This window comes from Symphodus melops (assembly GCF_947650265.1).
Source record: "Symphodus melops genome assembly, chromosome: 21".
NCBI lineage: Eukaryota > Metazoa > Chordata > Actinopteri > Labriformes > Labridae > Symphodus > Symphodus melops.
In genome coordinates, this window is record NC_136711.1 from 9,516,522 (window position 1) to 9,544,249 (window position 27,728).

At 40.1% G+C, this 27,728-nt stretch overlaps 2 protein-coding genes across 2 annotated transcripts; one reads left to right on the forward strand and one right to left on the reverse strand.

The window, feature by feature from the left end:
* Positions 1–520: 520 nt before the first annotated feature.
* On the forward strand, positions 521–7,189 carry ccdc78 (coiled-coil domain containing 78). Its single transcript, XM_079334239.1, has 12 exons — positions 521–665; positions 844–975; positions 1,060–1,146; positions 1,518–1,874; positions 2,459–2,509; positions 2,612–2,700; positions 2,973–3,051; positions 3,173–3,298; positions 4,228–4,424; positions 4,708–4,870; positions 5,887–5,987; positions 6,060–7,189. The coding sequence occupies exons 1-12, from the start codon at positions 594–596 to the stop codon at positions 6,145–6,147; spliced, it is 1,542 nt and encodes a 513-aa protein (XP_079190365.1). The 5' UTR covers positions 521–593; the 3' UTR covers positions 6,148–7,189.
* Positions 7,190–21,983: 14,794 nt separating this feature from the next.
* On the reverse strand, positions 21,984–27,239 carry metrn (meteorin, glial cell differentiation regulator). The gene is made up of 4 exons (XM_079372773.1): positions 26,941–27,239; positions 25,814–26,247; positions 24,221–24,280; positions 21,984–23,544 (listed from the first exon to the last, which is right to left on the reverse strand). The coding sequence occupies exons 1-4, from the start codon at positions 27,045–27,047 to the stop codon at positions 23,231–23,233; spliced, it is 915 nt and encodes a 304-aa protein (XP_079228899.1). The 5' UTR covers positions 27,048–27,239; the 3' UTR covers positions 21,984–23,230.
* Between the last annotated feature and the right edge of the window lie 489 nt (positions 27,240–27,728).

Consider the following 27,728-nt stretch of genomic DNA (forward strand, 5'->3'; position numbering starts at 1 on the left):
AGGTTTTATATTAGTTGTGTTTTTCTTACATTCGCCTGTTATAAAATGAAACAAACCAAACATGAAATGTTTCTAGTCGAGTTACTCCAGTTTTATTTAATTCTTAGTTTAGACAATCCCCACTGTATCCCGTGGACTACAACGCCGTATGTCGGCTCAGCAATACAGTCTTCCTTAGAAAGATGAGCCACAAGAGGGCGCCATTGTCTATGTAATTTACTAACTGTCTGCTCGTGTCGGATGTATTATTTTGATGCTAAATAATGTTTAACTCTGAACTGAGGAAGTTTTCGACCACAAGATTTATCACATGATTTAAACGAGGCAAAACATGGATTTAATCTACATGTTTAACATTAAAATTAGTGAGGAATCTAAAAAATCATGAAAGGATACTTACCTATGAAAAATACTTGCTGCGGCATAATTAGTGCTATTTTTAAAAAATATATAATTTAAACGTTTGTTATAATTTGCATGACATGACGTGTTGTAGAAAACGGTCCAATTCATAATCCGTGTGTTGTGGAGCTATGGTAACATACTGTTGGTGGATACAGTGAGTCTGAAGAGGTAGTTAACAGTGAACAAAGATGGATCCACAAAACCAGCAGAAAACTTCAGATGAACTTCAGGAGCGACTTCAGGCTGTTACAGAAGAAAATGTAAGTAATGATTGCTGGTCAGTCTATATTCAGAGATTGTCAATGACAATTACATTTTTAGTTAGTTAGGATGGTTGATTTCTAAAGGAAACAGAAACAAATGTGTGTTTGCAGGCTACGTTAAGCCACATGGGTTACAATGTGAATGATGATAACAAATGGTTGCTGTTTATTGTAGATGCGGCTGCGGGACAAAAATGAACGCCTCTTTACTAAAGTGGGCTACCTGGAGAGCAGACTGTGCTGCCTGGCCAACTCAAATACAGATCTGTCCGGCAGGCTGGTACAGAGTGAAGAGGACAAACTGAAGGTAGAAACATGAATCACGTTCAGAAGGACTCATAAGTTAATTAGAAATGCTAAACATTATTATTTTCCCCTTCTCATCATTAAGATCTCTAAGGAGCTTGTTGAGGAGAAACTTCAGACAAACAAGATCAGAGAGAAGTTTGAGGAAGAGGCATTTCAGCTGAAAAATCAGGTGCTTTATATAATTGACACTTTTGATTTGATTTATGTAGGATGTTTATTATTTGAAATAGCAGTTTCACAGCACGCTGAATGCAAAATAGAAAATGCACAATAAAACATGTATTTTAAGGAACAAATGTGTAAAAAGTTACTCAGTTCAAGAGCACACTCAAACTGAAACTTATTGGGGGGGGGGGATTTATAATAAACTTATCCAGCCCTCTTTCTCAAATATGACTTGTCTAACATAGAGGATTTAAGGTAAGAAGAATTCTGAAAGGGGGAAATGTTTATTTTAGGGTTAATATAAGATTATACCAGGAAACTATTTACACATTCATGTGAGGCTGTCTGTGCTTCCCTTCTCTTTCCTCTTGTCAGATATTGGACCAGGCTGGTGTGATTACAGAGCTTGAGATGGAGCGAGACAAGTTGCTCAGGGAACTCCATTCAGCGGAGGCTCGTCTGAGAGCTGGAGAAGACGGTGGCAAAGAACTGACTGAGGTTCATGCTGCACTGAAGAAGAACTACCTCGCTCTGACTGAGGCCCATCATAAAGAGCTCGCTCAGAGTGAAGAGCTGAGTGCTGAGCTGCTGGCCCTGGCTCGGGCCCAGGACGCCCTCCGCAGGCAGCTTGAGGAACAGCAGCAGAATGTGAAGACCACCACCCAAGGCCTGCATGGAGAACTGGACCGGGTGCGGGCATTGATCAGCCGCATTTCACATAACAGAGTCAAGGTGAGACAGTGTTTGTTCCTAGCTTACATTGCAGTCACTCCATAGTTTTTGCAGACTTGTTTGTAGTTGTAGCAGTTATGTTAGGCTGTTTTAGCACATGCACAAAACTCTTTCAGTTTTCATGGTGAGCAGCATGTGTGAATGACTTTTCACCCTCACTTTTTCCTGCTATCCCCTTAGTAACATTTCCTTATGTCAGGATTAACTATGAGTGGGCAAGCAGGCATGATGTTATTAATATCTTCATTCACCTATTGAAGCTGTTTCATACTCCTCTCTGCTCACCAGTTTGTTCTTTCCCACTCATTTGTTGACACTTTGAATACACCTAACTACACGTAGCATTGATATAAAGGCAAAACAAATGTTTTGTCATGATCATATCTTGCCTCCTTAGATGCACACCACTTTGCACAAAACATTCCATTGAGTCTGGATTTACTCTAATATCAGGTACTAAAGACAAATGTGTCCACCATGTTTTTATGTTAAACTTTAAACTCATCCCTCCCAAATTTGAATGCATTCATGGTGACAAAATAAAAGTTTGGAAAAATCTTAAATGCAGAACATTGCGTTAACAGCTCGAGGATCTGGCAGCTCTGAACGAGGAGCAGAAAACGATGGAAAAAACTGTAGGTATTTTTGTCTCTCTTTCTTTGGGGTAAAAGCCAACATATATGTTGGTCAGGTTTCAGTACAAGATGTGACTTTTTTTTTAATCTGCTCTCACGTAGCTGCTTGGAAACCAAGATGAGATCAAAGACATGCTGGAGAAAATGAGGAAGAGCTACGAGGAGCAGCAGACGAAACTGGAGGAGAAAGTGTGAGGGCAATGTTTGTCATTTACTTCTGTTGTACTTGAAGTAAAAAAAAAAGTTGAAACATTATCTCTTCATTTCCTGTCATCAAACAGCCAGACCCATGTCAGGATGCACATTATGTCCCACATGCATCCTCTTCTTTGATGTTAGTCTTCAGCTTTGTTTTTGCCTGCCGCTGTGTGTGTCATGTGGTCTCTTTGCTTTCACTCTGTGATGTGGCTAACTGTGGGTTTTGGTCACTTCTCTTGTGGTCGTGTCTGTTTTTGGTTATTAGGGTAGCAATGGGTAAAGAGCAGCAGGAGAACAAGCGAGTGATCCGTACCAGCCAACACAAACTGTCTGAGCAGAGTGCGGTGAGCAGGAAATATCCCATTTTTATATATAGCTTCTTTCTTTGATCATTTTTTAATGTTCAGATATTCCAGTAGAAGAGTACAATTTTTGAAACGTGTATCATGTTTTTTTCTTACCCAGGCCCTGATGGTCTCTCACAGCCAAGTGAAAGAAGTAGAGGAAGAGAACTCGAAGCTGCAGCTACAAGTCAAAGAGCTGAATGAGGAATACCGTGCCAGGCTTGTGTGCTATTTGCAGGACTTAGCTGTGAGTTTTAGCACGAACACAAGCATATCTTTAATCCAGTATTGTTGATAGCTCTTTTTCTTTCCCAATACAGATTCTGCTTCCTTCACATGAGCCTTTGCTGATCCCCTTGATACTTGTGACATCCATAAATAGACTTTACAGCTGCAGGAACAGGAACAGCTATATGACTGCTAACATTAAAAAACAAGCTTAGCTTATGTTAGCAGAAACTCCTCCTGATATCATATGTTCACAAAAAAGCTTCCCCCTCTTTTTACTGCTTCATCTTGTTTATTTTTTATCTCCACTTTATGTTTAAAAAGAAGTCACTTTGACTTTAAAGCCTCGCTATGTCCATTTGGAAAACAAATTAAAATTCTGACTCGATGCTTGTTGAGTTACATCCTTCAGCTCTGTTGTTGATTTCTAAATAATATCGTACACAAAATCCATTCTTCTTCTTATTCAGCGTAACAGAGTGTTCTAGCTGCAAGAATAATATCAGTCATATTTCTTATATATACATAATCAATCAATCCATGTCAGCCTATGAAAATCACAGGTGTTTCAGGGTTTCTCACACCAGACTGAGCTGCTTTAAATAATCATTTATGCAGATCCATTAATATTCTCAATAACTGGTAATGTAGCATGTGACAAACGCTGTGAAACATGTCACTGCTCTTTTTGTATGTGGCATTTTTACATGTTTTGTGTTTTCAATTTGTGTATTTTTATTTCTCTGCAAGACAGTCTCCAAGACAAATGTCCCTTTGGGGACAACAAAATATATTTAATTATATCTTCAGTCCATTTTTGGGCTTCCAGCAATGCACCATATCAGTGTATTGCTGTACTCACTGATAACCTGATTCTTCATTTTATACTGAGAAACTAAAGGTCAGATAGTCTCTAACACAAAATGTATCAATGTTCCATTCATGAAGGAATACATCGATGGCCTTGGGGAAGGTAAAAACCGTGCTGAGCCTGCTAAGATGAGGGCCTTTGTAGACAGCATGCTGCAGGATGTCCGGTCATCTCACAGGGTCAGGGAGGAACAGCTCGCCTCTGCTGCCCGCTCCTTCAAGAAAAGACTGCAGAATATAACTAAAACTCATCATGCTCTGTTTATTGCGTACAGGTGAGACTTGCTTTTAGTTTGACTTTGTTTAGACACATGGCAGGCGCCTTGTTTCTATACAAGTGCTTAGAAAAGTTAAAGGAAATTCTCTGAAGGTTCTTACTCTAAATCCACTCTACACGCATATACAGCAGTTCATACATTTTAGATTTCTTTTGATTTCCTCCACTGACTTTGTCATTTGTAGTTTGAATAAACTAGGACGGAGAGACTGCTGTCAATAGCAAATACCAAGTCAATTCAAAAGGAGTAATGGGTCACGTTTATACACTGTGATCTCTAGCATTCAGAGGGAGAGGATCATGCTCAAACCCGATAGCGGTCTTGACCCTGGACCCCCAGAAGCCCACTTCAGTCTGGAGCCTGCTGAGCTCAGAGACGAAACGGAGAAGGAGCTTCAGCAGCTGAGTCAGGACAAGGCGAGGCTGCAGGCGCCCCAGGAGCAGGTAGAGCTAAAGAATAAGGTTGCTTTGATGTGGCTTGATCTGCTTTTGTTTCGTCTGTTCATTGTTTTGTTTTTGGTCGGCAGGGATTCTCCCATTGTGTCAGTGTTTTTATTATACAATCACACAGAGATTGTTTTGTGAGTAATGAAAAAAAAAAGACTTCAAAAAGTATGTCCTGCTGTTTGAAAACTGGGTGGTAGACATAGTGACTAATTGAAGGGAGTTGCCAGTTTATACTTAATTAAAATGGGATTTTAAAGATTTTTTTAAAATTCAAACCAGCAAAAACACTTTCTCATTACTTGCTTTAGTGATGCTGGTTGTCGATTTTGTTACTTTCATCCAGTTACAGGTTGTCTGTTGTTCTGTGTTTCAGTCAACATGCAAAGCTATTATATCTGTCTCTGAACTGCAAACTGGTAAAAGCTTCACATTCACCTCACAAACATGACAGAGACATTCATCAAAGCCTTTGCAAATGCTGATAAGCTCAAAATATGAAACAGTGAAAAAATTATATTTCTCATCCTCAATACAAGTTCCTTTGGGAAGAAGGAATGCTCTTCATTTGAATCTGCTTTTTAAATGAAGATATCATTTTAAAACCAAGTCTCCACTCCTCATTCATTTGTCTGTATTGTGATTGAAAAACCTTCACCCTGACTGTTGTCTCCCAGGTGACTGTCCTCAAAGTGCCTGTTATAAATGATCCATGCATTCAGGAGCGAGTGTCAGTTTTGTTTCTGATGCGATGACAAGTGTGGTCAGCTGTGGACTGTGTTATGAAAGAAAAAGAAAAAAAAAATCATGAAAAATGTAACTTTATCAGGCCGGCAAAACTGCAGATGACATGCAAGGAATCCTGGTCCGATGTACGGAAACAGCTGAAGCAGATTATAGACCTCACATTAGTAAACACAAATCCTCTCACCCTTCACAATTCTTATTGTCAAATTGTAATCACCCCGGCTTTATAAAAATACCCAATCATGTAAAGATTTCCTCTTTTCATACAGGTGAGCTTGGAGAAGGAACGTGCCCTCCTCATCACCAGAGCAACAGCTGCAGAGGCGCAGGTATCAGAGCTGCAGGATTACATCGACAAACAGCTGTGCAGGTCAGGATGTCCCTTCATGTGTACGTATATATGATATGAGTCAAGCGTTATATTGAGCTTTAATACCTGCAGGTATGAAAAGGAGATCTCACATTTCTGCAGCCTGCATGGGAAACAGGAGGCGGGGCGTTCCAGTAGTGCTAATACAGCTCTTCACTAAGCCGGACCAATCTGAAGCATGTCTTCTACTGCAATTTATTTCAGAACTACAAAGTTTCATCATCATGCAATATTTAATGGTCAAAACCATTGACCCACTTTAATAATTGAATGGACCATTTTGCTTGTGGCTCAAAATCAGTTTGGACCAGTGACACTTAAAAAATGGGATTTCTTTGCAGATTTTTGGAGAAATGTACTTCCCCGTACCCTTTTGCAAAGAATGAGATGTTCTAATCTGACGTGAACTAAATTGTTTACAGATTTGTGCTTAATTTTAAAAACAAAAAATCTCGTTTGAGAATTGAGCCAAAGCGAAAGAGCGAAACTTTAATAAATGCTTTCCCCAACGTAGAAAAACACAAACTCTCTTCTGGAAGGACACCACCTTGTTTTTGAGCAGAGAGCAAAGGATGGTGTGCATTTACATCGTCACTAGGTGGTGCTGCTCTTGCTGGAGGGTTTCTCTATGAAAGGCCTCCCATAGAAAGCCGGCCTTGAGAAAAAAATGCCTGGAATGTTTGTAAAGCTTATGTCAATTTCACGAGCTGGAGAGAAGAAAGCGCGGTGACAATGAGGGGTCACCCTGGTGAGAATAATGTCATTACATGTTACCCAGACACGTACACGCCTGTGAATACTTCCCCTCAATGCAGTGCTGAGAACTGTGGCGCAAACAAGCCAGGCTTTTTGCAGAATGAGGGTTCATATTTATAACCTCAGGGTGTGAATAGGGAGCTATTCCCTTTAAATCCCTTTAACAGTGAAAGGGCTCTGCATTTTTCCCCGTGTGTTTTGGTAGCTGGGTTTCATAGTTTTCTCTAGTGACATAGCGGATATATCTTTTAAATTGGAAAATCCTTTTAAGATTTCTTAACAGTTCTTAGTTTTGATTAGAACATTTCATTAAATTTCATGTTAAAAAAAAGAGATAGTACTCTGGGGAATTATGGGAAAATTAAAGGAGATGGAAAAAGTCATCCTCTTTTTCAGGGTGCATAAGAGGAGGGGAGCAGGAGTGTGAAGGTTTGAGAGGAATGGGAAGTGGGATTTTGTGTAATGTACTACACTCTCGGGGCCCTGGGAAAAGGGGTGGGGGGTGGGGGGGTTCGATTTGGATCTGTGCCAACATAGTCACTGTGCCAAAGCGCTGGGTGCTGGAGACCACTCCTCGCACCGGCAGATCTGTGGGAAAATCAAATCCAGGTTTGTTCTTTGCTGCTCAGCCAACAAAGACAGAGACTATCTGCAAACACGCACTGATGAAATGCACTCAAGGTAAATAAAAACGGATACAAGTAGATGATAAACAGCAGTATTTGTAACATTACAAATGTGTACAAAAAGAGTCTGCTAATCCACAGCTGGTCCTGAATGCCAAGTGCCAAGTTTTTTTCCTAACCTGTTGCATTTTGAAGATTTCATTCCTTTGAGTTGGACAACTTTGTATCATCACTATAAGGGGGAAACTATCATCATGCAAACACTGCTTAGGATAAAGATGAGATTGTGTTTAAATAGTATTAAAAAACCCCACAACCATGAGATGTATGTTATGATAACCTCACTTATTCTAAAATAGATCATATCTGTCTCGAGTAAAGTTAGAAAAAACTAAAGATCCAGATTGAAAAAGTGTCATTTTATAATTAGTGTCGTAACCTGCATCCATCTGAAATAACCTCACTCTTCCAGTCCCATAACCATAAGCACACAACCAAAATACCAAATAACACACACACAGGCATAACATCTGATTTGGACTGTTTTTCTAATATTTTCTGTGACACCAGTAAGTGGTAAATTATCAGTAGTTAGGGAATTAGGTAGTTTTCAATGTATGTGCAATTAAAATATGAATATCATCAACTGAGATGAGTTTGTAGTGAAAGAACAATCGTATACAGCCCTCTACAAGAAGAATTTGAATCAGTGTTTATATTGTGAAATGAAAAAAAGTGTATGGTTTAAGATTTTAGATTCAAGACTCAAGGTCAACTGTATTTTCCCAGAGAGGGACTTTTCTTTACAGCCAGCAGTCAATAAAACAAGAACACATTGAAATACATAAATTGTATGAGGAGACCAATGGTTCCAGGGACATGAGATCTGTTCATCCTGCGCCTATAGGAAGAGTCTACCTGCGACCGGATGGCAGAAGCTTGTGCTGTGTATAAAGGGGTGAGTCTCGTCACCTAGGATAGCCTGTGGTTTGTTTGTTTTTTTGTAGATTTATATCATCCTATTTTGGCCATGAAATCACCTTAGTAAAAATTCAAACTGTGCAAATGTTGCATTCACTTCCCCTTTATGCCCCCATTTCAGGCTTTTAGTGCATTTATTGCTTTTCTATGTTCATCCTTTTAGTCTTAAACCTAATTGTATGATTTCATTTTAACAAACTTGCCAAACTCAATATGATGATGTATGTGGACATAAATAAATACACTGTCATGAGCTTATCTGATAATAACAATGAAAGTAAAAGAAAAGAAACGGATTATTAAGCCAAGAAGGAAATGCAAAATATATATTTTTAAATGTAGCGTAATAATGCTGTCAGCCGGATGCTCGAAAAACATTTAGAAAAAAACAGAAATTGCAGAACAAGGGTACAGTGACCTTTCATTCTTGTTTCTGTTAAATCATTTCATTCTTATTCCTGACCTAATTAGTATCAAGAATAAAAGTAAACATTGGATGCTTATTCACTTTCCTCTTCTTGTCGGTGGCTCTTTGGGTCCAGATTTGTTTAGTGGCCTTTCTCAGTGGGAAAGAGGTTGCATGAATATTTGGTTCTGAGGATGGGAAGCAGGGTGGAGCGCTGCAGAGGAAGTACCTCACATGGCCTGCGATGGGCCGCTCGTCAACAGGCCCTTTGTTTCAGGAGGTTAATGCCTAATTGATACAGGCTTAATGAGAACGGCCTGTGTGTGTGTGTGCAGAGTGTGCGAGCCGGGGGGCTGGACGGCCCTGCAATAATTGGAACGGACAAGCCTTGTGTGAAGGAGTGCACAGGGAAGGGATTTATGGGAACGCAAGGAAAGGAGCGGGGGAACGAGGAAGAAGAGGTGACGATGAGGGGGAGGAATGTGGGAGAGGAATCGGGTGTGATGGGGAAAGTTGTGCAGAATCATGAGAAACAAGGGTGGATATGGAAAAGTGAGCATGAAGTTCACCACGGATGTTCCCACGAATAGTTTAGTGCATGCTTAGTCAGGTTTTATGTGTTATTCGACTTGAAATCTCCCATGAACAAGTAGTAATTATGTTTATTTTTTTGTGTTGAAGCAGAAAATCTGTGCCGTAGATTAAAGGTATGATAAGTATGTTGAGTTTAAGTTGGATTTTAATTAATCACGCAAACTATGCAACTGTCTCTTTTCAAGACAGCTGTTTTTTCTCCTCTGATGAACTGTCTTGCTCGACCCCCTCTGTCTCTCCGACAGTCTCAGACTATTCATGCAAGAGTCCCTATAGCTTCCCTCCAGACAAGCGTTCAGTATGAAGGCTGGAGGGGCATTAAGAGGGAGCAGGGAGGGGGGGGGGGGCATAGAAGAGCTGTACACTTCAGAAAACCTTGAAGAATAAGGATTGAAAGCTATGAAGATTTGGGGTGGCTAAAAAAAAAAAAAGAGGAGAAGAATAACATAAGTGGGCTCAGCGAGCAAAAATTAGGCAGAAAAATGTATTTTTAGGAAGTGAGGGTGAAACACATTGAGTTGCAAAAGAAATAGATGAAATCTCTTAGATGAGAAAGTGTTGGTAAGACAGAATATAGGGTGAGAAAGGGACGAAGAAGAGTTACTGTATGGGTGAGAAAGGCAGAGGGAGGGAGGCAGCTTGATGAACAGGAGCGAGTGAGAATGAGGCTGAGTGTCAGTGAGAGAAGGAGAGAGGGACAGGCTCTGCGTTTTCCCACACTCAGCCGGTTCCCACAGCGGACCTGACTAATCCCTGTCTTAATTGGGGGAGAATTCCAGCGCACATGTTCGCCTGGAATGAGCGTATTGCAGAGGGAGAGCTCCTGACACATCAGACAGGCTGCAGCGGCTGGCCTGATGCACAATGTGTGAGTGCACTTTGTTGGAATATAAACACACTTCCTGACTGTCAGCACATCTGACGTATAAACGCCTTCACACGTTTTTTTTGTTTCTTTTTCCTTTCACTCGATCCAACATGAAAAGTGCTCTTAGCAGCCACTTAGAATTGCAAAATCACATTGCACTATGGTTAAGTAAGGTTTCTTCTTTCATGAATGTAAAAAGAAAAAAAAAGCTAAAACACTCACACAGTTATTTGTACTTTGTATCCATGATGTCTGCTCATAGTCATAACTATAGAGTGTTATGTAATTAGTTTCAAGTGCAAAAGTATCTTAAAAGTGATCTAGACTACTTTTCAAAATAAACCAATACATTGTCACTATGAAAAGGATCACATATATTACTCTTATTACTGGGAACTCTGGAAATACTTTTTGCAACCAGACAAAGTTTGCAGCTTGCACATGAACATGAACATAAAGGGGAGTCTAGCTGCTACAGGGCCCGATGTTTCCACCCATAAGTAGTAAAGACTAAAAACAGAGATACACTTTATGTGAGTTCAAAGTTTATAAGTGAACATGCAGTTCTAAAGTAAACTAATGTTATGAACTGTGCAAGTTTTTTTCCACACAATAAGGAATGAATCTTATTCATGAAACACTTTTCACTTTTGGCCCCGAGCCAAAGGTCAGGCATCATTGTCTCAACCAGATTAGTGAAAGAGAGATTTTGGTGACGTTTTTCTTAACTTTAAGGAAAATAATGTGTTAGTCATATCATCACTTTGTCAAATATGGAAGACATAACATGATGTTTTAATAATAATTCTGGAGAGACTTGAAATTGTTTTAATAAACTAAAACAAAATGTGTATATTACAAGTTTATGAAGGTTCTTATGGCTGCCTCAATAGAAGTAGATGTAATACAGCGACAACACACTTCGATATAGTGGGAGAGCATAGATATGTGGCCTTGTATACATTTGTTTGCCAGCTATATTTCCATTTCCCTATCATTGATTTTAAGAAATAATAAAAAGCGTTTCTCTGCAAGTTGTTCAATTTATTTGAGTAAATGGAAGCCTTAAGTTTATGGAAAAGAGGCTTTAGATTTAAATCAGCATGTAACCAATTATAAATACAAACCATTCAAATATAATTGATTTTGTTGTTGTACTATTGATGATCATTTTGATTTTTAAATACTTATTAGTCCCTGAGGGAAATTCTGGTTTACATGCTTCTCAAACAGACCTGAATCACACACACGCACAAACAGGATCTGTGGATATGCTTTAGTGGAGAGATGTCAGAGTGGGGCTGCTCCACACTGCTACTAAAGGGAGGACAACAGAGCGGTTGGGGGTTCAGTGCCTTGCGCAAGGGCACCTTGGCAGTATTCGGAAAGTGCCCTGGTACCTCTCCAGTTACCACAACAACTTAGGTAATTTGGTCTGCATCAGGATGGTGATCCTCCTGTTCCCAAACCAAGATCCTACTGACTGAGCTACTGCCGGCCACCTCTCCGGTTTTACAGTAGGAGTTCACAGCAGGTGTTGTGTATTTCACAGCACTCTCACGCCTCAAAGCTGTATTTGTCAGAGAAAAATGCACAAGATACTAGCACCATAACAAACTGCAGTGAGTGACAGTTTCGTTCCTGCCCACCTCTTTCCTAAATAAACTGTTCAAACAATAGATACTTGCAAAATGTCTTTAAGGAACGTAACTGGAGATGATTCTCTGAGGTGAAAGATAACAGGTAAAACATGGAAGCAAAAAGGGGAGGCTTGGCAGTGCTGCAGGATCGTAGGATTAGCTGGGAGAAACATAGAGGTGGGTGGCAGGTAGGACTCAGTTGATCTTCCAGGAAAGTTTCTCCCCTTTGTGTCGGCAAGTCTTTTTTTAAAGCCATAATCCTCCTGTTGAATTGGAGGGGTTGAGAGCCCTTCCAAAGACAGGTGTGCTTGAGTGACTAGACTCTCAGGCTGGGGTTAAGTTTCTGGGAGGATGATGTCAGCCTCATGAGGAAGCAAGTTCAAAACTCAAGCTACATTGGCTTTTATTAGGGCACGAATTTTAGGAAATGCAAGTTGACCTGTAATATGTTGATAAACTTTTTTAAGTAGTAATTGTAGAGACATGGGGCGGCTGTGGCTCCATGTGCCCTTGAGCAAGACACTTACCCAGAATTGCTCCCGCTGCTTCGACCGGCGTATGAATGGTCTATTTGCATGGCAAAGATGGCCTTTGGGTTAGTCCTGACTGAAATATTTATATTAAGTCATATCAAATTATATGGACGACCTGAGGAAAAATCCCAATGACTTGATATTATTTTTGTCTCTTTCACTCCGGTGTGATCATGAGGTTGATGACTTTACTCTTTCATCACAATGAGGTCAGATTATTTGGTTTTGATTACCTTGATTCTACATTTAATTGAAAGATGATATAAAAGTTAAACAATTAGCATCAGATATTCATTTCCCATTCAGGACATTTCTTAACTTAACCTTTTGTGGGAAGAAAATTAGTATATATGTGTGTGTGTCCTATACCTTGATTAATGCCCCTTCAAAATTAATGATTTTAGTTTTAATTGAGTTTATTAGTTTATTTGAATCAGGGACATTGTACAAAAAGAGCCATCAGTCTCAGAAGAGATTCCTTGTACCACATTTAGCTAAGAAGCTAATTTCCATCTGTTGTCCCAGGGCAGGTGGTGGCAAGAGTAAAATACAAATCAACTAGTCATGTGTGCATTTCATAAGAGAGAAGAAAGGCATAGAACAATATACAGATATTAAAACATAATGTTAGAGATGTGAAAGGTTGTGAAGATGACACATTAATGCTGAAAAGACTGGTTACTGAAAACCTTTTTTTTACATCGCGGGTGAAATTGCAAGTGTTTGTGCAAAGTTTAAGACTAGTTGGGACATTATTCTGTTCTTTTATGACTTTAAAAGAAAAATACAGATTGTGCCAAAGTAGAGCCACGCTTAGAAATACTGCACTCTCTGTTTGAGGCAGACCAAGAAGATCTGTTCATCTGCTCAGAGCAAAGTTTCACGAAGCTCTTCGTTGGTGGGGGAACGGCATCGTGGGTTATCTTGAACACTAAACGGACATCGGAGTAGATAATTAAATTCTCAAGACTTAGAATTTTATATTTATCAAGTGTATCACAATGATTATACTGTTGTGGTTTCTTATCCACAGTTTTCAGGGCTTGTTTATGATGTGACCTCAAGGGTTTTAAGACAGTCTTGTTTGCCTGAGACAAACATGATATACAGTATACAGTACAGTACAGTAATGAAAGTAAGAAACATATCATAGCATTCAAATACATTTTAGACGCTTCGATTGTTTGTGAGTTCCTAATATGTCTGAAGTTGGCGATGTCATATTTAACTTTATGACACATTTTTAAAATTACTTTTTAAAGTAACTTGGTCCAGAACACCTAAGTATTTAAACTCATTGACATTTTTTATGATTTGCCCACCTACATTTATATTTGGAAAAAGATATTTTTGCGTCAGTATTAAGAGTCAGATGTGAATAGCTTAACCATTCTGTAACTGTTTTCCACTGTTAATGGCAGTTTGGCAGCTACTTGTTCAGGGTCTTTGACACATGCATGTTGAATTGTGTCATCTACATCAAAGTCCCCACATCATCACATGCAGATGGGAGATCATTGATGTATGCACTAAACGACAGCGTTCCGAAGATGGAACCTTGCACTCCCATAACGCAAGCTTGTAGTGATGATGTTTTATCATTTACCTGTACGCACTGGGAGCGGCCAAGTAGGTAAGACTGAATCCAGTTAACAACAGCAGAGAGTTCAAATTTAGACCATTTGGAGATGAGTTCTGAATGATTAACTGTATGATATACTTAAGCTGTCCTTTGTATTTTGTGAAAACTAGTAAATGTTAGCATGCCTAAATGCTCCGTACGAGCTAGCTAGAGATCTAGCTATCTTTCCGGTTAGTTAGTAATATCTAACCAGTTATCTAACAAACAAGCTATGCAGCTGTATGGCTCTCTAGATATCTATGTCGGCTCGGCTTTATGAGCCTGTTTCCTCACACCCTGAATTTCTCTTAATAGCCTTATCCGAGTATGGTGTCAGTGTTTGAAGGTTTGTTTTTTTGTGGTTTTACCCCCTGCAGACGATGTCAGCCACAGGGTTCAGAGAGGAGATGGCAGCTGTGTTCATCTCGATCTGTGGGGTATCGAGTGGACCTTCATTGAAGGGGGTTGCAATTCATTCCCTCAGTCGTCCCTTACAATACTTTTTTTGGCGGGAATGCACCAAAGACGCTTGGGTGACCCAACTTGTGTTTCTTTACGGGACCCCCTCCCTGAGAAAAGTGTCGCCCGCCTCCACTCTCATACACCATGTCCACCCTGTCTTGATTGATTTTCAGTGCGCGTTTTGGAAGGGATTACAGCCATCTGCAGGCTCTTGAGGAACAAAGGGGGCTCCTCGCTCTCCTCCCTTCAGTACTTCAGAGGGATAACATGGCCAGATAAACATGCCTTTGCACCACTCTACACTTGTTCTCTGTTCTTCCTTGACCTCTCAACCCTCACGAACTGCCCACTCGACAGAGGCTGACCATGCAATTTGCTTACCCCTGCTGCATGAATAGATGCTACCCATCAACTTTTACATATTGCTCAGTGCAGAAAACTTATATGTGTCAATTGAAAATTGACAAATATAGGTGGCCAACTAGTTTTATGAGTTGCAATGGTCCAAAAGATTTTCAACTGGAGAAAATGCCTGCAAATTAAGAGACACATGCCAAATCAAATTGGCCTACATAAATGAACTGACCAAAGTAGATTTAAAAACTGCCTAAAAAAACCTATAAAACTGTAGTTTTAGAGGTTTTCATTTTTGAATTGGCATAATTTATGAATGTACATTTTTTAACCATTGCAGCACATTTACCAGCCATTGTACATTTACAATACACTGAAAGCGTTCTGCTCTCAAACTAGAGGCAGAGAATGCAGCAAAATAATGGGTTAAAGTTTCTACTTCCCGGCCCTGATGGTAAGACTTCACAAGTTAACATGTTCTCAGACGAGAAAATTCATACTATTCTTTTGGGAACCATCCCTTCCAGCTGTGTGAGGGTGTTATAGGAAATTGTCAGCTGGGAATCTTGGATGCCAAAGTGTGTGGTGGTAGACATCAGTCTCACCGTCAGCTGGTGCTGAGCTGATGGAGAGGCAGCAGAATAACAGCAAGAATTGGACAGACTACTCGGTCTTACATTAAGTTGCATTGTGTCGTATTTCTAGTACCGTAATGTTGTTTGTTGAAGCAGAAAAGAAAGTCGCAGCTGTTAGTTCATTATTTAATATTAATTCTGTAGTTTATGCAGAAACACACTCAATCGCTGTTCTTCTATGACCTTACAGATAAAACTATAACAGTTATCACTGAATGAACAAAAAAGGAACTATAAGATGTAAGTGTTTGTACCAAAGTCTGCAGAGCTGTACTACTATACAGTTTGAATACTGTGTTGGGTGAACTGTTTGTCTCTGCTTGAGGTGTTTGAAAGGCAGCTGGAAAGTTGCCTAAGTACACACTGAACACTAATCTGTCTCTCACCTGCCATAGTGGAACAAGAGTGAATCATTGCAAAGGACAGTAGCAGACATTCTATTCATGCCTCTAAAATCCTCAAGTGCCTTCAAGAAGAGTGGTTGAGATTTGCATCAAGTTTACGGTATATTGGAGCTTTGCAACCACTGTTTTGGAGCCCCAACAGAACAGCACTAAGCAGCTGTGGACTAAGCTGTGGGAAAGATTAGATGATTAACCCATGAAAAGGTTGTTCCAGATAACAGATCCAGGTGAAGAAAAAGTGTGAGAAAATCCATTATGTACTGCGACTGATCAGGCTATAGGAAAAGAGTTCAAACAAACTTAGAGGACACTTTTACACAATAGGGGATACAAAAAGATTTATTTACAGTTTTTCTCAATTTTTTTGACTCTTTTTTCCAAACAGTCCTGACATTCTCTAAACTGGGAGTGCAATTGTCACAATGGTTTCATGATACATCCAAACTTTTTAATTAAAAAATTATAATCAATACGTAGTTTTTTTCTGTATTTTGTTGTCCATTGTCACCAAAATGAAAACTTGTTTTATCATTGTGTGAGTCATTTTCTCTTTTTTCCTCTTTTTAATGTTTTTATCAACTTCTCAGTCAACCCAGGAAAAGTGTCATTTCATTGACATTTTGGTTGACACTGACTGTTTACTGTTCAATACAATTCTTATTCAACTCACTGAATGCTCCTTGTTTCTGTATCATACTGAGCTTTTTAGATTAGGACTTTTAACATAGGGTAAACATTTACTCGGAAAGATCCACACTTTATAATCTGTTAGTCTGCATTTATGCAGTAAATTGGTTTGTGTAACCGCGAAGTTCATCTGCTGTAAACAGAAAATTCCCCTTTGGTCTTGTCATGTACAGTCATATACAGAAAATGTGCCACAAAATGACACCCATGTGTCTCCTAGTTCATTACTGTCAACTGGCAGCTCATCTGTCATTTATTTAGGGCACACCACAAATATCCAAAGTTGTGGATATTTATGGAGTATAAATATATGTCTGAACCATTTTCATAACTGAATGGTCCTTTTTGCTTTTAATGATTCAAATGATAAAGAAAGTTTAGAAGTGGTAATGAGTACACATACGTTTGGACCAGTGAGACATAAACATGAGATTTCAGTGCAGATCTGTACAGAGTTGTTCTTTCTCTTTTGCAGACAAATACCAAAAGGATTTGCTTGAATGATCAATTGTGTATCAGTTATGAATGACAAATTAATTGTTCAGAGATTTAAGCTTAATTTTGAAAAATCATTTTCTAAGAAACTGAAAAGTAATAAGATCATGTCTCTGTAGTTGTACAAGCGAGGGAGAGAAGCCGGTTTCAGATTGGACTCTTTGAGGACAAACAGACAAGAATACAATCTGTGAGAAAGAAAAAAAAGATTTATATACTATAAAAAAAAGTTGAGTTCACTACTTTATCGAAACGCCACACATTTTTAACAGAATGAAACATAACACTCAATACATGTTGTCTCTGCTAAATACTCATTCCCTCCACCAAAACAATACACACAGCTTCCACATGCTTATGTCTACCTATATGAACCCCATCAAAGGTGTTTATATAGGTTTTGGTTTCATGAGGTTATGTAGCTTCAAATGCATGCAACAAGTGTGTTTTGTCCCGAAGTAGCATTTACAGTAGCACTCAAAATTCAACGCTAATTTTACCTATTTTATGAAGCATTTAGCAAAGCTCAGTAAATTCATCTGCAAGTACAATAAGAAACAAAGAAATCAGTGCACAGGCCCCAAAACAAAGTGTTTAGCTGAACTGATACAAAATGCAATGAAACATCATTTCGCATCCTGCCTGTGTTCTTGCTGATCCATCTTCTTTCGTAACACCTGTATAAGTCACTTGAGGCCTCTTTTAAACTCAACATGATTGAAGTGTTCTTCCAATTGAGTTTTACGCAGCTGCAACATGAGTGAGAAAAATGGTAATCAGGGAGTTGCATTTGGAAGGTCACTGGCCTTTTGAGGTGAACACAATGTGTTTAATGATGAAACTTGTGTTCAGAGATTTAGAGAGATATTTGAAACTAATTGAATTGTGTTTGGGCAATTTGGCAGTTTGGAGTCATATTGTTCATACAGGAGCTTCAAGTTTTCAAAATTGCGTGCAGTTCCACTTATTGTGTCTATCAAATGAGCCACCACTGAACGACTGGGTCAGTAAAAAGCAAACGGAGCAAAACCACATCACTGTGAATGTTGGAGAGACAGAGCAGAGAGCTTTGGGTGTATACAAAGCACCGCTGCCTCCTGAAAAGTTGCTTCTGCAATGTTATAATTCAAGGATAAATCACGCAATGGAACACAAATATTTCACTCATGCTGATTCAGGGTAAAACATACTAAGGGCTACAGATAGCTGAGCTTCATTTTGTCTCTTAGTCAGACAGGCAATTTGCAAATGGTGAAAAACAGAAAAACAGCATCCTTGTGTTGAATGTTTGTTTTTTTATGTCTAAACTTTAGTCTTTAAGGCTCTCTGAAATGTTAACATCCTCAATTGTAAATGTGCAGGTCTATATATACATATATATATAAAGTTAAAAGATCAACTGCTTAGAAGACCTATAACGGCCCTTTTGATCAGTAAAATTGCAGTGAACTCATGTTGCCATAATAATGGCAAAGAATCCAACTTGTTTTTTGTCACAATAAGTCTGCAGTGTCTGATGTTTGCAGGCCTGATTTGTGGACCTGTGTTCTGAGTGGGTATTGTGTTGGACTTTAAGGAAGTGTCTAGAAGCACTTTGCCCCTGTCTGTGCTCTCATCTCTGGAGCTTTGTCTCCAACTGTTTTCCTCAAACTCCCTCGGGCGCTGATGGAAGTCCACACCTAGCCGCTCTCTTGGATCCCCTTTCCTGAGTGTTTCCGCTTTGTTGTGTCGATACCTCACCTCAGTACATAACAGGACAGAATAAAGAGATGGGTGGGGTGCATGGGAGTGGAGGGATTTTATTGTGACTCAATAACTCTTAAAAGAGTCCTGGACAAAATATTTCCTACATAGTCATTGAACTGGAAACTGTTCAAACATAACAAATACCTGACAGAGGTATACTCTAAACAAGTAAAGAAACTCAAGCATAAATTTGAGATACTTGAGAAATATCATTACATTTAACAAAACGCTGTCTTTGTGATTCTCCTCTACATCACAAATGTCAAGCCTTCACCCCGTTACATATTGTGACAGCTGCAATAACAGGTTCCATTTTTCCATAAACTTACTGCCCAAGATAACAGAATGCATTTCAAATGTTGTTATTATTTCATATATATTAATTTAATTTCGATAGACTACAGGATCACATGTGCCTCTATTTGCACACAAACAAACTGCTGCTTGCTTAAATACCTTTTTTTCCCCCAATGTGTTCTCACAATGTTGAAAACATGGTTCTCACAGGACAGAGATGCAACCGTTCATTCTTACAGAATGTACCGTATCTCTAAAGATATAACTAAACTTGAGACGCTAAATACAAAATACACTTTTGTGTTAATCCAATCCCTTAAATAATTATAAACACCAGACAAGGACTTCTTACCTATAAGTGAAGGATGATGTTGCTGATAACATTCTAATGATTTCAAAATGATGCAGAAACTACACTACTACTAGTGGGGTTTTTTTCAAAGGTATTGTATTTCTATTTTCACTCGTGTAAAGAACTTGGGTGCCTCGTTTAACATTAATTATTCAGGGAGTGCAACACTAAACTGCCACTGTGTCATTGTATCTGTACAGACAGAAATGCTGCAGTTTTGGGGGTTCAGGCGAGGGTCACAATGAAAGGACAACAAAGCAGGAAGTTGAGCTTTGTCACAAAATGTCACATGATGTATTAGCTGAGGGGAGTATAATTTGAGTGCTCTTTGTTTTGGCTTATCAGCCCTGCAGCAGTAACCTCAGATGGACTGGAGAAGGGAGGGGGCTGAAGAGTGTGTGCGTGTTGTGTGTGTGTGTGTGTGTGTGTGTGTGTGTGTGTGTGCAGGGCCGTGCAGCTCCGGGCCCCCAGCTATGTGATGTTTTAAAGGAGCACTGAGGCAGTAAATAGTTGGGGAGGCTGGAGGTTCGCTCTCATGAACTACTGATGCAGTGGCAAACCAGCATCAGAGTTTCTTTGGGAGATGGTTTTGCAGGACAGGGGAGGCATGTAGAGTTTTTGTGATTTTTTCTCTCTCCATGTTACCCTAAACACCATGTTAATTCCCCAGCTGCTCTTTTTCAAACCGATTTACTGCATGCTGTAAATCTGAGATTTTACTGAGGTGTTTGTGAGAATGTTGTGAGGAGGAGAGACAGGTGGTGACTTTGTCAGAGATTCAGTTCAGGCCTTAATCACACAGCATCCATTTTCTTCTGATGTGTGACATTAGGTGGGAAGATAAAATGCAGTTATAATGACAAACTGTTAGGATACAAATTTAGAGTATCTGACTAATCCTTGTTATTATTTCGTGCCTTAAAAAATGTCAATCTTGGCATATTCAGTCAAAAAATATAATTAGTCACCCATTAACCATGGTCATTCAGCTTTTAATGTTAGCTTTGAGCTAGCTCATATTACAATTATAGCTAGTAAGTCCATAAGTTTTTTTAGTGGTGTTACATGATACAACAAATAATGTGTATTTCTGGCTGTGAGTGCTATAATGTAGAGCTTAATAGGTATTTACTTAAAAGCAAACATAAAAAACAGAGATGTTGTTTAACAATGAAATATGGCCAGATGTACTGATGTTTCTCTACAAATTGATAGAGTATTTTACTTATTAATTTGTCACAGAGCCGGGAACTGACAATTATTTAATTATACGGTGAGAGTAGAACAATATCACAGCATGTTGGCTCTCTCTCCCGAGATATACATCAGAGGAGAACACCTTATCTACACAAGTGTTTCTGTACTTTACACCTGGCAACCTCTTATCTTTTAAAGAAGAAAGTGATGGTGAGCCATAACAGATATGATACATATGTGGTGCTTTATATAAGCTCCACATGTTCTGATATAAAAACAATGCATTTTAATGTCCTGTGTGAAAGCATGCAGCTCTGTGTTTTCTGATTTTAAATCTGCAGCTTGTAAAACTTAACAAGCATTTTTCTAATGCATCTTGACAATAGGGCAGCTCTACTTGAAACACTTTGTTACAGATATGTGGTCTCACAAGATACATTTCTACATTCATATAATTACCATACAGAAAGGATGTATTGCTGTACAGCACAACTTTAGCACCAAAACACAGTAAGGCAAGGTTTAGGTCTGCAGTGGAATAGAGACATTTACTTTGATTGTCCTCATGTACGTGTATTCAGGATAAAGCGAGCGACTGTGTGGCACCTCACTTCAGGCCAGGCTGCCAGGCCGCTCCCTTAATGGCAATTTATTACTTCCTGAATCCTTAAAAATGTGAGGCCGAGGACAACAGAATTCCAACTGCTGTTTTCTACCTCCTTCCCTGTCTGAGCACACTCAGGGTCCTTAAATCTCTCCTCCTTTTAGGCCTCTCGCTCTCCAAGGCAAGCTGTTTGTTCAGAGTTTTCAAGGAAGTGATTCATTGGCACTTGAAGTGAATTATGTCTGAGAAAAGTTTACCATGTAAGAAACCTTTGAACCCCCAAAAGCTTTAATGCAGTTTGGACTGTATTGATGTGTTAGTGGAGAGGTTGAGAGAGCTGATAGATGATCCAGCTGCATTATGTTTGTGAGGCATGACATGAGCTTAAAGAGAACTTATAAGAAAGGCTTTGAACGGATAAAGGACCAATAACAAGATATTTTATTTTAAAGGATATTTTAATAACACAGACACACATAAAAATAACCCACAATACTGACACAATTTAGGTCTTTCCACAGACTTTTTTCTAGAAATTTCTTATGCACATATATACATTTACATTGATATGGACATACATTTACAGAAAGACAACAACAAAATGGCAGTGTATGCATTTAAGACATTAAAGGAGCTTCAGCACAAACGCTTATTTGGTATGAACTCCTCCACTTGTTGATATAGTGCACATCAGATATGAACAGGACAGATTTAAAGATTTTAAATGCAAATTTAATCTTTCTGTGAGCTAGCTTTGTTCAATGACACGTTTCCCCACTAGAAGCTGGTTTGATATCTAACAATAACACTGGAGTTCAGATTCATTATTGGCTGTTGTAATCAGTGCTGTGAATATTGATGATTATATGCTTTTTTTTTTTCTTTTTTTTTTAACTTGACGTCATTTAATCAACAATAAAACTTCGACTAATTTGGCAACAAAGCTGAAAATCCCCCCCAAAAGCACTCCAATCAAACAGGTGTTGCAGAAATATTGCATTGCTAATACGATGAAATGTGTTGTTGAAAAAAATCAATGGGTGAAAGTGTGACCTGTAAGCGCTTTGAGTAGTCAGAAGACTCGAAAATGCTTGACAAGCTCAAATCCATTTATCCTCATGAAACAGGCTTCTTTAATTTCTCCTCGAACGATCAAATCTCAGGGTTGGCTTGAATGTAAAAGTGCTCTCAGCACCAGTTTGAGCTGTTAGCTTCTCAGCTTTGTGTCACCACTGTACGTGCCCACATCATCTGTACATATATTAAATTCTCAATCGCTCTGCTATGCTACATATAGTTGCTTTTCATTTGGTTTTCAGTGCTTGCAGTGTCACACCTTACAGTTTGTTCCCTTTCCTCCATCAGTGCAAATAAATATTCTTTTTAAAATGTTGTTTTTAGAGAGCTTTTTTTTTTTTTTTTTTTTTAAATCTCCTGTATAATAGTAAAACTGCAGATAGGTTTTACAGCAAAACATAATTTTCCCATGACCAGACATCTCTGGACAAAAAGGGCCCAAACTGAATCTTCTCTTGGATGCAAACTTAGGACGTAAGCTTTCTATAAAACTTTGCAGAAATGTTCCTGAGTTTCTACACAATGACCCTCAATAAGCCTGAACTAATGGCCCCCCTTAATTTATTCCGAATGGAAGGCTTTGTAAGAGATTTTCTCTGAAGCTGCATAATGGCAAAACTCTGTGTGTATAAACAGTCCAATGCCAAATGCCTATAGTCTGTACTTCATGTCCCAGCTCCTCCTGTTTCGTTCTGACCTGGTGCCTGCTAATTGCATTGAAATGGTGTTTGGGGAAATCCATTTCACTCCTCAGTCCTTTAGGAAGACGATTTCCATCGGTGTCACACTGTAACATCAGCCAACAGATGCACACTGGCCTCTTCCGAAACATGCAGCAGGACTAAGTTGGGCCTAAACCTAAGTCTGGCCTTGACTCTGAGAATAGATGAGTTTCTGCAGTATTGTCCTCAGTCTACAGGCAGTTCACAGGGGATCTGCTGGGCTGCTTTGGCGATCGTATAAGCCCTCTGGAAGTCCTTGTAGCGGGGAGCGCAGCCCAACCAGGCCTCTCCAAAGTGGACCCGGCCGGTGAAGAGGAAGCTGCCAGGCCCGGGTTTGACGCCACATTGTAACAGAGTCCTGACTTCGCCCCGGCTGCCCAGGCGACTGTTGCCTGTGAACAGGGCGTACTTTTGACGAAACACCCGGGTGGCGCTGACCTTAATCACCGCAGCTCGTAGGTTGTCATCTTCCACCACTGAGCGGATGTTACCTCGCACAACTGTTGAAAAAACAGCACATAGTGGTTATTTTAGGATGTACAGCTTTAACATGTGTTATTATTTTTAATGTTACTTGATGTTTTAAGGAGATACCAGGATCAGTATTGGCCTCTTAGATAGTGTATAGTGTAACTTTGAATAAGCCGCAGTGTCTTTCCGCTTGCATAATGGTTTTTTAAAATGTTGCACAAGTTTTAGAAGAGAACTTCATTTAGTCGATGCATTAGAATCCTTATCAGAGAGGAAGAAATAATATTGAAATTTCCAGTATTGTCTTCTTCTTGCACACTATATAATTGATTCTTTTAAGGCTACGCTAACTAAGCCTTCTAACTTTTGTTACCAGTAGAACATATCCTCAGTGCTACTATAGCCCAATCAGAGGCCTGCAGATTAGTCCGCAGCTTCTTCTTTGGGTGGGTGGTGTTAGGATTAGTCCACTACAGTGCCTCCATTAGGAGCTCCTGTGTGTGTGTGTGTTTGGGGGTGCGGGGAGCTGCTGTTTCACCTTTAACCTTTGCACTTTTTAGAGAGGAGGATTTGGAGGCACGAGGGTGCTCTGACTTTAAACCGATTTGACACAAACCATTTAAAGATCCTGACCAAAAAAAAATCATCCAGTGGATTTAGATTTGTAAGGGCTTTATCAGCAACTTGTTATATCTGGTATCTTACCAAAGTCACTGGTGCAAACAGCCATCAGAATCTCAGTGTTGTTGCAGGGTCTGCAGGCATCTGGAGAAAAGGGAAGAGAAATAAAAGAGAGGAAGAGTCAGTTGGTGACCTCTTATGACTCCAAACTGCAATGTATGCTAATATGTAAACCAATTAAATCAGTTCAGGATCACATGCACAGGAATGTGACATGTAAATCTGGATCTTAAACTTTGAGCAAAGACCAGTAACAAAAGAGAGACCAACCACAGCGTTGTAACAGACAGCTGCTACTTTTACAGTTGGCAGAGGAGGACTGCTGGAGCTTTAAGGTGCGAGGTTTGTCAACCCAGACAATTTAAAAGACCAAATGAAACTTCCCCTCTTAAAGCCTTCCAGGGTGTCTACAGTCGCACCTCATCAAAGCCTGCAAGAACTGGGGCCAAGAAGAGGGAGTGTGGGGGGGGAGAACAATCCTACTTCCCCAAAATACTTAATAAAATCCTAAATAGACAATGCACCTTGCTAAAAGTGGTTCCAGGACCTACAGACAGCAGCAATTAGGTTTGAACAAAACCAACAAAGCTTTTTCAGACTGCGCTGACTGAACTGTGATGTGGGTTGGGGAGAAAAAAAAAGTCCTGGCATTTTTTAAACTTCTACTTGTGGTTCTTTGGAGGCCCCTTGCCCACCCTACACATTCTCCTCCTTAGTGAAAACCTCTTGATAAATGAGATTCCTTCCTCTCTAGTCCACAGCAACCCCCCCCCCATCCAAACCTAACCAGTGTGTGTGTGTGTGGGAGAGAGAGGGGGGGGGGTTGTACTCCTACAGACACGTCTCCCCACAGAGAGGCAAGCCCAACAAAAGAGAAGAGCATCTCAGCTGGGCAGAGGCCTCTCTGTCGCCTAGGAGACGGCAGTAATCCCAGAATACTCATGCAGCAGCCATTCAAAGGGGCTCTGGACTCTGGAGAAAGCCCCACATACTGTGCTTTTGTCCCCCCCCTCCCTCCTCCCACTCCTCTTGCCCACTCCATAGCTCCACTTCTCCTACTCCAAACCAACACTCTACTGTGGGGAAACTTTGACCACTTCCTCCTCTGTGCACTCTGCGTGGGCTGTGGAAAGTCCAAGCAGCCCTCACACTGTAGGCCTGGGATCAATTATGAATCATGTGCATGGAGGATTTTATCATGTGCAATCACCAGAGCTGGTTTACAATGTATCATCCCCCCCAAACTTTTCAGGGAGGAAGAACCACAGTTTTGAGTCTCTTTATTAGTTTGTTGGCTCATGTGGTACAATCGCAGTACTGAAACTAATCTATATCACTATAGATACTGATAACTACACTAATACCAAGTTTAAGTATCGGCCTCCAACACTGCTTAAAATACGGGTATCAGGGAAAATACACCAATATGATGTGAACAGTGAGGTGATAGCAGCATTTAGTGTTTTCCACAAATTACATGTGTCAAATTACAGGGATAAGTATCAGGAAGGAAAAATGCTATTAGAACATCTCTGTGACAGTCCCATCAACATTTGTCTCCCCATGTTAAAGTTATGATTCAATCCAACATGTCTACCTCGTCTCTGTCTGACTCACCTTCACTGTTGATGCGGTGTGAGTCCAGTGACAGCCGAGCGGTCCAGTCCCCCCTCAGCTCGTATCTGAAGGTAGCGATCCTCCTGCTGATGTCCTGGTGAGGAGTCGCTTGAAGGAACAGAGCCACCTTTTCCCCCGGCAGGCTGCTGAAGCAACGGACCCTTGGCGGGGGAGACGACTCCAAGCGGTCCCCCACCAGGAGCTCCAGGACTCCGTCTCTCTCCAGGTACAGCTGGGCTCCATGGAACTGTTCTGAAGGCTTGACACAGGCTGTTATGAGGCCTGAGCTGCTTCCACCGGGACCCACCGCCACAGAGGGCAGACGGGGGGACAGGGTGAGGCGCAGGGCTCCTTTGGGATACAGCCAGTCAAGGGTGCCCTCTGAGCAGTGAAGGGAGATCTGCTCCACACTGCCTTGCTGCTGGGACAGACCACTGTGTGAGGGAAAAACAGAGATTAAGGTTAAATAAAGTTTTTTATTCCTTTTGTTTTGTGACTTGAAGTAAGAGCCTGGGGTCCTGATAGGGAACATCCCCCCAAACTGAACAGCATATCATAAACGTGAGCCCTGCAAATTAGCCAAGCTTTCATTAAAACATGTTTTAAATCCAGCATGATATTACAAATAAATATATTTTCAACTTTTGTAGATCTTCAGTAAGTCACATTTAGAGAATGCGCCGCCTACTGGCAGTTGTGTGCAAGCATGGCCGAACCTAATCATCGTAATAACTAAACTCTCACAAAACAAACTTCAACACCTACAGATGGAGAATGTTTTGCAACATATCAATAATAAAAGTATCCTTCAATAACGGGATGCACAGTATGCTTTCCCTCCAGATATCAGAGTTAATCCTGCAGTCTCCTCTCTGTCTGGACCCCCCATGCCTCCTGCAGACAGCAGCCCGGAGGCGAAATCGCAGCAGAGAACTACAAACATTTTAATTTGCGCCCAAAGTGCAAGTCTCAACATGTTGCATTCGAGCAAACATTGTCCTTTACCAGCGGTCAGTCCGCCTAAACAAAAGAGACACCCGGAGCATCTCTGAGTGGTATTTTTCAACCATCTTTCCATTCTGCCACATGCAGAAAACACTGATAAGATAAAAATGAGCAATACTTGCCTTCCTCTCCAGCTGCACTGGTCCTCTGAATAGTTAGAAAAAGCCACATCAAAAATAGCAAAAAGGAAAATCCACATTGCGGTAATCCAAACTCCTAATGAAGCCATTTTCAACAGTGGATGGTGCAAATAAGAACACGTTAGTAAAAGGTTAATCCAAAACTGCGTTGTTCCTAAACTTGAGCGAATAAAACTTCTCTATAAAACCAATTTAAATCTAACTGTGATAAACTCCATAGTTCAGTATCCTCTTACCCAAATGTGTCAGATAAGAGAATACCTCTAAAGTCTCCTCTAAACTTCTCCGGACTGTGAGTCAGAGAGATGCAGCGCTCTGAAGTTATTCTCTCACAGAGAAACTTCACGGACCAATCAGAGGCCCGGGACTGAAACTTTAAACCACTCACACCACGGAGGGGGAGTGGGGGGGTCGTCTGAGCTTCAGACTGAGAGCATCAGTATGCAGGTTTATCCATCGTCTCCAGACAGTTCAGAAGATACTGCCTTTTAAAGCACAACCTTCAGACAGCTATTTTCCCATTGAAATTTATTTAATTTCTGACTTACGCTTTCTTCATCTTTTTTATGATTATGTTGCATTACTGAAATGATTTGATCTGTTTAGTTATCACTCATCATCGATTTTTTTTTTGTTGCAATATGAAACCCTGTTGGAAACATTTAAAAACTCTCCTTGGATAAAAAATATTCACCAACTTTTAAGAACCCTAAACATAGGCTTTTTTCGTTGCAATGCATCAATGAATCCATTGAAGTAAAATCTTATTG